The following is a 15,245-nucleotide window of genomic DNA, read 5'->3' as shown; positions in this document are numbered from 1 at the left end:
AAAATAACAAATAACACTGTCACTATTCTGGTTAAGTTTTTATGAAGCAAGATCACATGATCAACAAAAGCCACCGCTTCTTTTTTATTTGTTTTTATTCCATTTCAACTGTCATTACTGTCATAAAGTAAAAATATACACCAACACGTTCTTCATCTAACACAAACTGAATTCAATCTTTTGAATACCATTTTTTAAAATCTAAATATATAGATAAAAAATAACCCAGAAAGAAAGTTTTCTAACTTGTGAAATTTTGTTAACAGTTACTGTAAATACATGATTCTCTTTTGTTTTGTTAATCTGACTATTTCTTTGATAAGAACAGTACACTGCGGGGCACCCCTCTGTACTCCGGATTCTTCGTTTTGTTAACAACAAAGATAAGTCTTCCATAATAAAACAAAAATATACATATTATCTCCAACAAAGAAAAAAAAAAAACAAAATAGAAGCAAGTGTTTTCCCCCAATATATCCTCCCGGTCATCACGGAACTAACTCCAGATTCGCGTAAAGGAAAGAAATTGCAGCGTTTACATTGCCGTCATTTAACTCCTCTTCACCCTTCACACGATTTAAACAAAATACAATGACGATGAAAACCAAATGATTTATATTATTTTTATCGAAAGTGGAAGGACAGGTGAGAGACCTGGTGAAACAGAACCAGAGCACAAAAATGGAATTGGCCACTTTAGTACTTTCAAACCCCAAAGTTGTTGGTCCACAACCAATGAACCAAATCCCCAAAAACACTCACAACTGGGTTTCTTTAGCAACTTGCAACTAACTACATATGCTTAGCATTAGCAACTCATCATCATCATCTTGAGCAATGCTAAGACTATGTTAGTTGATGATGATGATGATGATGAAATTTTGAATGGTTAGTAAGCAAAATTCAGTAGCATGTATAACTCCAGAGTTAGGCACAACAGACAGTTGGTGAAAACATAAATTATAAGCTATCATTGTACCATCAAAAGCATTTGATCCAACAATGAACCCAATGGAATATTAATTCTTACCTACTATAAAAAAATGAAAACAATATCAGAAAAGAGAAGACTTTACTTTACTTTACTTTACCCATGTAATGAATGAATTAGTCATCGAATTGGGCATCAGAAACAACGCTGAGTTCGTCTTCTTCGGGTGGAGCGGGGAAGTTGAGATCTATGAAGCTGTCTTTGAAGCGGGTGGTGGAATCGTTGGCGGTGGAGGAGGAAGAAGGTACCATGTGAGATCTCTTGTGGCCACCCAGTGCTTGACCAGACCCAAAAACCTTAGAACAAAAGGGGCATTCGAAGATTTTACTATCGTTACCCGACCCTTCGCAAATGCTTCGGTGACTGCCCAATGCGCGTGAAGATCGAAACGTCTTCTCGCAACTCTGGCACTGGTGCTTCTGGCGGACTCTTCTGAACTTGATCTCTTCCACTGATCTCTCTTCTTCGACAGCGCCGTTGGTGTTCTTGCTCCAACGGTCTCTGGACAGCATCATGAGGCACATGGCGACGTCCTCCTCGGGGGAAGTGTCGGAGACGGAGCTGACGGGCTCAGGTGACTCCATGAAACTGAGTTTGGGCCGGGCCTTGGGCTGGGAATTGGCGGGCCTGCGTGGGCGCTTGGATCGTCGGCGGGTTGGGTTCTTTGACTCGGTCTCGCTCTCCCTGTCTTGCACGACGGCGCCGGAGTCGAACTCGGGATCTGCGAGCCTGAAACATTTCTTGGGATTCTCTCGCAAGGCGTAGTTGACGAGAGCCTTGTCTTGTTCTTGTTCTTCATTATCATGTTGTGAAGATGAATTGGAAGATAAAGTGTTGAGAGAGTGAGGAAGAGGTTCTGGTTTGGGGGGAAGAGGTAGGGTGGCTAAGTGAGCCTTCATGTGGCCACCGAGGGCTCTGCCATTGGCGAATGTTCTGGAACAGAGCTTGCATTTGTGGCGCTCCATTGCAACACCTTATTCTGATACCTTTGCTTTGGTTTGGTTTGGTTTTGGGTTATTTGGGAACTTAAAAAGGAGTAGGTAACAAGCATTCTTCCACCAATACGACACACACGACCCAAAACTTATGGTTGTGCATATGTGTCTATTATTATTATTATTATTATTCAATTAATAATATTTATTTATTTATTTATATACATATGTATGTATTCATATACTGCGTATTTATATGAGCTGTGATTTGTGAAGCGTCAACACAACAAATTCCAACAGTGACATTCATTATTCGGTGGCAAAAACTAACAAAGTGTGATCGTGAACAGTGAAAAGAGCAGCAGCGAACATGCAAACCTTGCCCCTATGGAATAACTTTTTTTTTTTTCATTTACTGCTTTATGTTTCTCAATCTTTTTTTTAGCTGCTAATTCTGTTGGGATATATTTCATTCATATATGAATTATAATAATCGATAGATTATATATATATATATATATATATATATATAAAAGATATTTGATACTATTTTTTACTTTTAAAATAAGGGTTAAATATGGTTTGGTCCGTTTTTTGTCTTTTAAGTTTCAGTGAATTTTAGAATTAGTTACTCTTTTTCGAAATTTTATATCAATTTAATTCTTCATTTTTATAAATGTGTGAATTTAGTCATTTTTACAAATTTTGTTATGTTTATTTGACATTTTTAATATATTTTATTATAATATTTGAGTTAATATTGAAACGAAAAAAGTGTCAAACGTGTAAACAATTCAAGTATTATCATGAAATGTGCTTGAAACGTCAGATACATTTAACAAAATTTGGTTAAAAAGACTAAATTCACGCATTTGTTAAGATGAATGACTAAATTGGTCAAAAGTTTTGAAAATATACTAATTCCAAATTTCACTGAAACTTAATGGACAAAAAACATATTTAACCCTTAAAACAATTATGTTACCGTTTTTCATTTTCATAGTATATATTTTACTTCAGGTGTATGATGATTCTTTGGTGACCCATTTTTACTATGATTATGCGAGTCACTCTGGATCATCAACTTTGATACCACTGTTAAGGGTTGTATTTATTCTAGATATATATGACATTAATCTTATACAAATAAAATATTTGACACTACTTCTTATTCCAAAATCGTAAAATAGTGTGTTATAGATATTTATTTTTACATAATATTTAATTTTGTCTATTATATTTAATATAAAATTTTAACTCACATTTAAACTATTTTCGACGAATTCTGATTGAGATACTTCATTTTTGTACTTCTCTAACTCTTACTAAACACACACACATACATATATATATATATATATATATATATATATATATATATATATATATATATATATATATATATATATATATTACCATTTTGCTGTGAAATGCAACTCTCTCACAGTAAATGGTTGGCGTTCTGTTCCAAATTATAATAAAGATTGTTGTAATCGGTGTTTGGGACACTGTATCACCATCGTGCTTATGGAGACTTTTTCCTTTTTGTATATTTTACCGATTAGATATAGATTATCAATAATTATCCAAATCACCACACCATACTTTTAAAAATATGTATCAACAAATAATAAATCAAAATTAATTTGCATCTTTGAGGAATTTGATCCAGATTCCTAAATTTCAAGCCATGTACTGCATCCTACAATTTGAAGTTGTAGAGTAGTTCCTTTTGAAAACAAACCGTGTTTTTATTCAGAAAAAACAAAAAAAAAAAAAAAAAAAACAGAGGAAAATACCACTTTTTATATAGACAGGGGAAATTTTAATATATGTGAAGTGGGTTTAGTTTCGATGCACACGTTCGAAACATTTGAAAATAAGATTTTCTTTTTTATCTTTCTATTAATGTTTAAATAAAAGTTTAATTATTCGGATGATACTCACTTTGATATAAGTGTGTCAATTTGGTGGTCACTTTTAAAGAAGTGTCAATTATATTCTAACTTTTGAAAAATTATTTCAATTAAGTCTCTTTCAGACGAACGTGTCGTTAGTCAACGTGTCACGTGTCAGTATGTGAATTCTTCTGAGAAAAAATTCAAAATAAAGGAATGGAATAAATTAAAATAACTAATTTTATAACTATTGTTTATTATTAGTTTTATTTGTTTGTTATTAATATCCTTTTATTTTCATTTAATACTTTTATTATTCACAATAATTATACAATAAAACATAATAGACATTGATCACAGGCCAAACATTCATTAAAGAAGGAAGTTACACGGGATTTGCTTGGTTGTCTTTTAAAATATATTATTGAAAAGGGATTTTATTTTAAAGGTTTATTTATATAGATGATATTTAGTATGTGTTTGCTTACAATAGAAAAAATACGTTTCAATAAAAATGATTTTTTCTAAATATAATAAAGTGGGTCTAAATTTGGGGCAGATTAATTTTTGTCCACCACAAATTTGAAAAATAACCATACAAGTTTATTGTAGCAAAATAAAATTCAAATCAACTTATAATTCGACTCACTTAGTTAAAATTTGTGGTGAGTTACCGGTGTAGCTAGGGATGGCAACGGGGCGGGGCGGGGACGGGTTTCGCTATTCCATACCCATTCCCACATAAAAAATTCATCTCCATCCCCATACCCAAACCCAACGGGTATCAAACTTTTTTCTCATCCCCATCCCCACCGGGTAACGGGTATAATCTCGTACCCATACTCGTACCCGTGTTCTAACTACTTCAATATTAATTTTTATAAAAGAAAAAAAATTACGGTAAAGAAAACATAATATTATGAAATATTCAATATTAGGAGGATTTTCTTCGATGCCAAATACCTTAAAATAAATTATAATTGTTTACATTTTATATTAGAATACCAAATAAAATTTCATGTGAACCAAAACATTTGTTAAATTTGCAAACTACAACATTGATGAACTTAGTTGATAAAATTAAAAAATATTTCAAAAAAATATAAAAGGAAAACAAATATTTAAATTAAAATATATTTTAAATGTTTGTTTACTTCAATTTTTTAAATTCTAATGAATATCTTTTTTATACACTAATAAAAGTTATAATATATCACTTGATCAAAATGACACAAAGAATAAATAATAAACATAATAATAAAAGGAAAACAAATATTCAAATTAAAATATATTTTAAATGTTTGTTTACTTCAATTTTTTAAATTATAATGAATCTCTTTTTTATACACTAATAAAAGTTATAATACATCACTTGATCAAAATGACACAAAGAACAAATAATAAACATAATAATAAAATTTTGACATAGATTTTGTATCTTTTGAACTTCAATATATGTTGGATAGTGACAAAAAAATATTCATAGCAATTACATTAAATTTTTATATTGTAGTAAATAAAAGTTATTTATACAATTAAAGTGGAAAAAATTACAGTATGATTAATAGTGAGTTATAAAATAACAAATAATTAGATAGAATATATCGAAATATTATTCTACATGATGAAAATAAACAATAAATAAAAATATTAAAAGACTAACAAATGTGTGTTTTAGAAATAATTTGAGAGACTATCGAAAGAAATCGCACAAAGGAAATCAAATGTATAATTAAGGTATGATAAAATGAAAAATACCTTACAGAACTAATTATTAAATTATGTTTGAAGTGGTTAAAATTAAATAGAAATATCATTAGTGACCAAAAAATTTGTCATTAAATTACATATAAATTAGTAATTAAATTGGTCACTAAATCAAGTACAGATTCGATGATTGAATCGGTCACTAATTTAGTCATTGATTCAGACAATAAATCAACTACTACCACCAATGACGAAAAATAGTTACTGATATGGGTTACTGACTAAATCAGTCACCATTTCATGTTTTTCTTGTAGTGAATTATCATATACTATTCCTAAATATCATTATATATATATATATATATATATATATATATATATAAAATTTTAACCACTTCAAACAGAATTTTAAGTGAAAAAATTACATTATGATTAATAATGAGTTATAAAATAAAAAATAATTAGATAGAATATATCGAAATATTATTCTACATGATGAAAATAAAAAAAATAAATAAAAATATTAAAAAACTAACAAATGTGTGTTTTAGAAATAATTTGAGAGACTATCGAAAAAAATCACACAAAGGAAATCAAATGTATAACTAAGGTATGATAAGACGAAAAATATCTTAGAGAATTAAGAAAACTTTTCAAATATTAACATATAATTAATGGTTGAAAAATAACGAAAATTATTTTAATGAAACAAAAAAGTTCTTCAAATTAAACAAAAATTAATAATAATAATAAGTAAAGAATTTTTTTTATATTATCTTAAATTGAGAGTATAAACATTCTCATGTGAAAGAAAAATTTATAATAAATAAAAATATTAAAAAATAATATAAATATTCAAATGTGAGGCATAATTTTTTTTTAATTAACATACATCATTTTAACATAATTACATAAAGGTTATGATAAGATAAAAAATATATTGGAGATGAGAATGAGTTTCATGACAAATGAAATAATTAAAAGAAATAAAAAATAGAAAAAAAAAAAAAATATATATATATATATATATATATATATATATAGGGGTTACTTGATTAATTGTGAATATTTTAATAATTTAAACGAGAATGGAGATATGGCGGGGACGGGTATTATGGGGGGTATATGTACATCCCCATACCCATCCCCATACCCAACTGAAAAAGTCGGGGATTCCCCATACCCATACCCATACCCAGTAAATGCGGGGATTCCCCGTCAAAACGGGGACGGATTCGGACAATACCCACGGGGACGGGTTTATTTGCCATCTCTAGGTGTAGCCTATTAAATTCAATAGAAAAATCTAAATTTATGTAAAAATAAATACTAAATGAATGTTCCACTTTAAAAAAAATACCAAATCTTAACTTTTTATTTTCTTTTACTAAGTTTTCATCTTATCTTCTCTCTTCCTTGAAATGGTGTGAGCATCACCCTATAAGTGTTTGGATTCGACATCTCTGAGTCCATGTTAAAAGAGTCAGACCGAGTTAAAGATTTTAATTTATTTTGACCTGATTCGTCTAAGTCAATTTGATAGTCCCAAATATTGGCTAACCTGACTCGAACCATTGATCCGCTTTTTTTAAAAAAAAAATATTAAAAAATTAAAATAAACAATAAAAAAGATTAATTTTTTATATTATATATTTTAAAATGTAAATATATAATTGTATTGTAATATAAATCATTAACACTCTTAAATTAAGTTTCAATTATTAGTTATAATAGCATAATTTAATATTTACATGTACTAATTATTTTAATTTATATAATTACAAACATTAACTAATCAATTAAAAGTTAAAAAAATATTTTATATAATTAAACATGTTGTTAAAATTCATTTATATATATATATATATATAATAAAATTAAAAAAATTTAAAAATATTTAAAGAAATGACAGGTCAATTCGATGTAGCCCATTAGCACAACCTATATATGACAAGTTATTATTATTGATCCGTTTATGTTTAAGGATTCAGTCTAATATGTTTTTGACATTCACTTACATATCAGACTAAAATAAACTAAACTAACTCATTTTATCACCCAAAAATACTATTTCTGAAGGAATGACGTATAAATATGTCTACATATTTAATTGATTTATTTTCAAATTTGTATCTTCTTCTCGTTTTGTATAAAGTAATTTTTTAATATTTTAACATTCTCATGACTGTGATTTATATATAACTTATTATTTTAGTGAAATGCATATCTCTCAAGGCAAACAACTAATTATCCTAGTAAACAACCACTAAACTAAATAGTAATAAATTACTATTTATTTTTATTATAATTTTTTTGAGAAATTTTATTTATTTTAAAAGTAAGTGGACCAACATGTTGAACCCACTAAATATATAGTACATTGATTTTTAACATTTTCAAGATTTAGTAAAAGGTAATTAAAGTGCAGATCATCATAAATTAGTTAAACTCAACTAACAATGGATGTGTTTTGACATTCAATCGTTTATGCTTTTAAAAATAAATATTTTATCCATGTTAAAAATCATAATAAATAATTATTTTTTGGAAAAAACTAAAAGAATTATTAAAAAAAAAACTCTTTCAAGAAATCATAATTTTTAAAACTTTAATTTCTTTTCTATCATTCTAAATAACCACTCTTACTTCTCATTTGAATCAAAGGAAGTATGTGTAATTTGAATTTCTTGGCATAACATGATTAATTAATAAATTACGTGTCATAAGAATTTGTCTTAGTGTGAGCATCTGATACGTGAGCCTTTAGTTAGCATGCCATGCATAGGCTATGCTTGATTGACACGTGTCTTGTTGACGTCACAATTCATCACCACGAGACATATCACTTTCTTTTCGAATAATATAATGCCACGTCTTTCCATAAATTAACTCTTTAAAATAATAAAGGAAAATGATAATAGTTTAATTAAAAAAATTAACAAATTTTGAGAAATTATCTATTTAATTAAAAAAGTATTATTTTATTTTAATTAAAAAATAAAAAAGTAATATATTTTAATTTTATTTATGAAAAATTGTCAATTTTGTCAAAAAACATTTTTGTCAAAGCATAATTTTCCAATAATAAAAGTATTGATTTCTCCGAAGATGTATTTTAACTCACCTATTAAAAAAGATATTAACTTAACATCGGAAGAGTGAGGCTCATAACTCAAACATTTGTATCTTTGTGATCTTATATTCAACATGCTTATAAAAGCAACTTCAAATATTACTTTATTCAACTTCTTTTTCTTTTTTTTTTCATTTTTAATATTTATAAAATCTCAAGTAACCCATATATATAGATGTAAATAAATTTGTACCCGTGAATATATGTAGATAAAATCTACAATAGGTAGGAAATAAATATTGTAAATAGATATTTGTGGATAACATGTAGAAATATTTTTTATACTCGAATATTAACGGAGCGGATACGAGTATCATAATATTTGTACCCGCGAATACTCGTACCCGCTACATTCTAATTTAAATTGAAAAATTAAAAAAAGATGATTAAAACATTAACACATTGATTTTGAATGCATTATTTTTTATCAATTAATTTTAAAACAAAATAATTTCTTTGTATTTAAATGAGTTGTTTGCACTATGCTTGAAATTTATAAATTTTATTCATTGTATTTTCATTTGAATTTATGCTAAAATATGTTATTAAATATTAAAATTTATTTTTGTAAATATTTATGGGTTTCCGTAGATATCCATAAATATTAAAAAAATATGTAGGTATCCGCATAATGGATACCCACACAGATATGAATAAAGGTATGAAGAGGATATTTATCTAAGGAATAAGATAAGAGGAGTTATTATCCATATCCTACCGCTTTGTTGACATCCTTATCCATATGTATGTATGTATATAGAATAAATATCAAATATAGCCGCATATTAATGATGAAATAGTAACTAAATGGGTGTATAATAATATTTATTTGTGTAAAGACCGAAATAATAATTGAATTCTTTTTGTTAGCAACTAGATAATATAGTATTAGAAACTAATAAAAAAAATTGTTTCTAATTTTTTTTTCCGAAACTTTGGTAATTAGTGACTAACTTTTAATTTAATCGCCAATTGATTTGCAATTAAGATTTTCATTATTTATTTTGGGTCACTAATTTAATTGTTAAAAGATTTGTAGCAGCTGGAAAAAGTGATTGTTAAATTTTTGTTTTTCGTAGTATTTTGAGAGGTTGTCATGATAAGTTTTTTTAAAATAGTTGGTTTATTAGTGTCATTTGTCCATTAAAAGGGTTGAAGAAAGCAAAAAATTAGGAGCAATAATGAAGGAAAAAAGTGGGTGGAGGCTATATAATATACACCTTTCTTGAAATTGGTTCTTCCGCAGATCCTCATTCCTAGCAAATGCTGGTCCAAACCCGTTTCTGCCATAAATTACAATCTTACCATTTCTCTAAACAACAAATTAGCGATATAGATATAAATAAGTGGGGGCAAAAAATCCAATTTTCATACCATCCAATTCACTTTTTCTCTTATCCAATCCATTTAATATTTATTTTATTAAAAATTCAATTCATTTAAAATCCATTTTATTGGATCTGAATATCAATCTGATCTACATCTTATATATTTTATGGATTGAATATCCATTATCTAAATCTAGATTTTCAAGATGGGTAATCCAAAATATCTAATTCAAATTTTCAATTTATATTTTTGGTTAGGTTATGCTAAAGGTTGAGACGGACTAGCCCAAATTTAGTCGCATTTGATTATGTTGGCGTGACCCTATACGAAATTTGGCTGAACTCGACCAAATTCAGTCAAGTCGGTCCCGATCGAAATTTGGTCCAGTTGGTCCTGGACAAAATTTGAAAGTATTCGGTTGAGTTCACCTTGACCCAAATTTGACTGCATTGGGCTGAGTCGACTTAGACAAAATTTGACTGTATTCGACCGAGACAACCGCGATCAAAATTTGGTTGTATTCAGCCTAGTTGGCTCCAGTCAAAATTCGATTGAATTCAATCGAGTTGACCCCGATTGAGATTTGCCAGAATCGACCCTGGCCCAAATTTGGCCGTATTCGGCTGAGACGACCTATGATGAAATTTGGCCGTATTCAAATGAGTCAAACACGATCAAAATTTAACTATATTCAACTGAGTCAGCCACGATCGAAATTCGGTCGAATTCAGTCGAGCCGACTCCGGTCAAAATTCGGCCGTGTTGGCATCGATCAAAATATGATATAAATAATATTTTTGTGTATGAGATGTAAGTGAAATAGAAAATTATTTATAATTGGCATGATGGTGATGGTGGAAGCGTTGCATTTGCATGCGAAACGTAGTGTTGAATTGAATGAAGAGGGACCATGATTTGGTGCAATGGAGTAAACTTGAAAGACACAGAACAAGATTATGGAATGGCCTACATGGCTACACCAAAACACCACTCACTTAAACCCATTTTACCATTCTTTCTTCTCTTGTCTGCTCCAACTATACACAAACTTTGCTATAACCAGATCAGCTCTTAGCTGTGGGCTCACTTTTCCCATCCCATCATTCTAGAACAAACCAATTCTTCCACCATTTTTTTATAAATATTTTACGTTACATCAATTAAATCTTTTCTTACGTGAAAAATAATAAAAACTTATCTACAAAAAATATTATATCATAAAACTAATATTTTGTTTTCAAGTATGGTTGGAAGTTGCTTTTATTTAGTAAATAAAACTAAACAAGTGATATATTCGTTCCTTTTTTTTCTTCTTTCTTTTAACAAATAAATTACAACAAACAAAACACACACACACACATATATATATATATATATATATATATATATATAAATATATAAAGTGGTTGTAAATTTTAGAAACTAATATAAGTTAATTTTGAGATTTGTGCTTATCTAGTGAAATTTGTTGTTTATTGCTTATTATGGTATTTGTTATCGAGAATTGAACTTATCTAGTAAAATTTGTTGTTTGTTAGGTCCATTATTTCATTTACTATCAGGTCGCTATCAAACCATCCACTAATATCTAGTCTCACGTCTAATATGTATACCCTTCAGTATGATGAAAATGTGTTAACAATCATACATTGGACTAATGATAAAACGTTAAAGTCTCACTTTACAAACAAGTTGAATTATGTTTGAAATTCACTTATCATAAAAAAAAATTGATTTTTTTAATTTAATAATATATTCGAGCCTAGATTTCTTAAGAAAACATGAAACAATTTCTTGATGATCTTTTAAACACCACATTTCTATTATTTTAGAATATTCAAAATTGATATTTACCTTTTAAAATACTTAAAAATATCTCTAAAATTAGGTACGTAGGAGAATATTATTCAAAAACATATATAAAGTAAAGGAAGAAGGAAGTATGGAACTTGAAAGAATATAGATTTTTATTTATTGTTTTGCTATGAGATGTCCGCGTTTAGCGAGAAAAGAATATTGACAGCATTACATAAACAAATAGAAAGCGATGCACATATAGTTGGCGGGTCAACTACAAACTGATGTTTCATATATAACGCATCTTCTTCTACATTGGCGTTTAACCAAATCACCATAGATTTTAAAAATATAATTTATATATGAAAATTCGTAAAAAATAAAAATATGGTATATAATATTAGATTTTGAGTGTAGGAGTCAATTAAATATAATGTATTAACATTTTATCACGCTGGTTTGAAGACAATACTTTTATTTAAATATGCGTAAAAGATAGCAATGAGTTTATTTGTCTATTTTGACTTTTTTACATTTAGTTCACAAAAAGTTTGTCGAGCTAATCCATTTTATATAAGAATTATGAATTAATTTTGCTAGTTTATCTTTTTTTCTTTATATTCATTTCCCTATTTCTCAGTGTCACCAGAAAAGGCCATAATAAACAACCTCAACAAACCATGGAACACAATGTGACCTAGCTATTTTCTCACATATTTTTTCAAATATATTATTCAATTTCATCTAACAATACCGGCATATTTTTGCATTCCCTTGCATCTTAAAATGTTGCACCTATCTGACCCAGGAATTTCATAAAGACAAAAACAAAACTTCGGGATCTAGAAGCTGTTCATAGTAGCATAACTTGAATATGAATTGCGAAAATTTGTTTGCTTGATCCAACGTGAAAAACCAAATATATATTTTTTGAAATCCAAGAGACTTCTACCTTTTTACAGTATGCTCTTGGGAATTCTCTGTCACCACTACGTGAAGGAAGCAGCTGTTTCAATGTTCTGCAAAAGAGGAAAAAAAAGTTGAAAACGTTGAGAGCATGTATTGATATTTGCCACGTTGTTTCCTTAATGAATAGTTTAGTTAATACATGGTGGTTCCCTATTAATGTTGTTTAAGGAGTTGAATTATATTAACCACGTTAAAGCAATTCATTGTTGTTATCTCAACCGACTTAACCAAACCTCGCTTTTTGCTCTGCTTCTAGTGGGATGAGACAAGTACATTTTACACGTTGTCATTTGAAAAACACGTTAACACAAAAGAGGCCTCTCTATGTCAAACTCACTCTCTAAGCTATCTCCATTTGGCAGTCCTTCTTTCCCTTTAGCCCAGAGAACCAAGTAGAGTCCACTGAACATGAGAAACATGCCTCCAAGACTGCATTGAAGGTGTTTGTGAAAAGGAACAAATGAGACATCATAAATGGGAATACAATTTGTAGACTTTACACCCAACAAATTTTTACCCAGAAGCTACACACACTAGCTAGGAAACTTAGCAATGTACCTTCCGGTACTCATACTTTCTCCAAGTTTAATAACCGCGAAAATTACAGAGCACACTGTACCAATGGGGCTAAACATGGAGACAAACACTGGCCCTTTTTTCTTCAGTGCCCACCCGTTGAAACTCAGGCATATTCCACTCACAGCACCTGCCTGTGCATTCACAATGAAAATACACAAAGTTTCATACATGGTTGGTACAAATTTCTAATGCGCTTTAGTGTTGCTTTTCAATGAAAATGGAAGTTTTATTTCTAAATATCAATGTGAATCATCAAGGTAAAATTCTATCAGGAGAGAAAAACACTTGCAAACCATTGCTATGAAATGATGAGAGAAGGGAATTACCAGAATAAAATAGCCAATTAAATTTCCAGACCTCACAAGAAGCTGCCCAGTTTTCAGCCTGTGTTTTTCAAGTACCTGAACGGTTGCAGTCATGAATGCGCTCAACAAGGACGTTACTGCACCCAAGGACATCGGTGCCGGAAAATCTCCGAGAGTAAAAGCCTTCAAGAACAACAATTTTTGTTGAGTTATTAAATTAAGTACATTTGTGTTCTCACCCACATTTTATAAAACACGTTACCTGCAGAACGACGTTGCTCGACAAAATCACGACTGCAACCACGAGATAGAAGCAACCGATCATCTTTTGCGTGTTAAAGACAAAACCTGACGGAGTCTTTGATAATGGAAATGTGGAATTTTTCTCCGGTGCACCAGTCGAAATGCTTTGCATTATGCTCATTGTGAGAGCTCCCAAGACACAGAGCACTGTTCCCATGATTTTTACTTTGCTATACTGATTCCTTAAGTCCACTTTCTCTAACCTGCCCAATACCGAATTTCCATCTGAGTACCAAATTGAAGGTCCATTTTTGGAAGATTAAGCATTTTCTTTTCTAATCTAACAAAATAGTTGTTTTTGCAATAAACCCGTTTCACTTTCTGGCTTACCTACTACATTCAAAATTTGGTGATGATTTAAAGTTAGAATAAAAGTACCAAAAGTCAAGTAGAATAAGATTACCCAGAAATCCATGCAATGAGGAAGATAAGACCTGGGGCAATGTTTGGCATAGCAGTTCCCATTGCTGGCGAAGTTAGATCGAGTCCTTTGAGGAATAAATACTGGAACAGCAGTCTGCATAACAAGAAAACCAGAAATGTTTTATCTCAAATTTTAGAAATCGAAAGGAAATTAAATTACATTTGCTTACCCTCCAAACGATAGACATAATAGCTGTTTAGTCAACTTGAAATCACAATTCTTCGGCCACTTAGTCCTGCAATAGATGCAACATCCAAAATGAATATATAGCAGAAAAATAAAAAAGCAGAAGCATTTTTGTGATTTATTTAGAAGTGGAAGCAGAGAGAAAGAACCTTTCAAAGAAAAATGAAACGGGGAACAGAATAAGGAATGTAGCCAAAGATGTCAAAATGATAATGGTGAGAGAGCTGAAGCCTAATGACAGTGCATAACCCATGAACACAGCATTTCCTGCATAAATAAATTGGACTCCAACCAATCCTCCAATTATTGCCACATCTTCCATAGTTCCCCTACTCATCTTTTCCTCCAAACAAACTTATCAAAAGGGTTCTTTGATTTCTGTTATCGAGAGAGGAACTTATCCTCTCTTCATTCTCTTTTTGCGTTTTCTCAACACCACCACCACCTTTCTTCTGACTCCTCTTCAATTATGTGTCCAAAGTCAGAATTTTATTTTCTTGTTTCACGAAATGGTAATGCGTGTGCTACTGCTTCCTCTGCATTTGCCTCTTATGGTAAATCTTCGGTTCATAACATGCTTGAACCAACCCAACCTTCACGATGGTTGTGTCCGTACCAACCATGGCCAGACCTGTTTTACTGTTGCTCCGTTTTCCGGTACATAAATAGTGATGATTGGTTGGTTGGCG

At 29.9% G+C, this 15,245-nt stretch overlaps 2 protein-coding genes across 3 annotated transcripts; both read right to left on the bottom strand.

Moving 5' to 3' along the window:
• Positions 1 to 944: 944 nt before the first annotated feature.
• Positions 945 to 2,060, bottom strand: LOC114173003 (zinc finger protein ZAT1-like). The gene has a single exon (XM_028057186.1). The coding sequence runs from the start codon at positions 1,954 to 1,956 to the stop codon at positions 1,108 to 1,110; it is 849 nt and encodes a 282-aa protein (XP_027912987.1). The 5' UTR covers positions 1,957 to 2,060; the 3' UTR covers positions 945 to 1,107.
• A 10,404-nt stretch (positions 2,061 to 12,464) lies between these two features.
• Positions 12,465 to 15,171, bottom strand: LOC114174353 (WAT1-related protein At5g47470). Of its 2 annotated transcripts, XM_028059190.1 has the most exons (8): positions 14,706 to 15,170; positions 14,540 to 14,605; positions 14,350 to 14,463; positions 13,906 to 14,149; positions 13,665 to 13,826; positions 13,318 to 13,469; positions 13,097 to 13,188; positions 12,465 to 12,809 (listed from the first exon to the last, which is right to left on the bottom strand). In XM_028059190.1, exons 1-8 carry the CDS (start codon positions 14,891 to 14,893, stop codon positions 12,802 to 12,804), a joined length of 1,026 nt encoding a protein of 341 aa, XP_027914991.1. In that variant the 5' UTR covers positions 14,894 to 15,170; the 3' UTR covers positions 12,465 to 12,801. The 2 variants fall into 2 exon arrangements, with proteins under 2 accessions (XP_027914991.1, XP_027914990.1); XM_028059189.1 differs by lacking the exon at positions 12,465 to 12,809 and having other exon boundaries at positions 12,965 to 13,188; positions 14,706 to 15,171.
• Between the last annotated feature and the right edge of the window lie 74 nt (positions 15,172 to 15,245).

Source organism: Vigna unguiculata, chromosome 2 (genome assembly GCF_004118075.2).
Source record: "Vigna unguiculata cultivar IT97K-499-35 chromosome 2, ASM411807v1, whole genome shotgun sequence".
Classification (NCBI taxonomy): domain Eukaryota; kingdom Viridiplantae; phylum Streptophyta; class Magnoliopsida; order Fabales; family Fabaceae; genus Vigna; species Vigna unguiculata.
The sequence above is the reverse complement of the archived record's forward strand: the minus strand, read 5'-3'. Positions and strand labels throughout refer to the sequence as shown.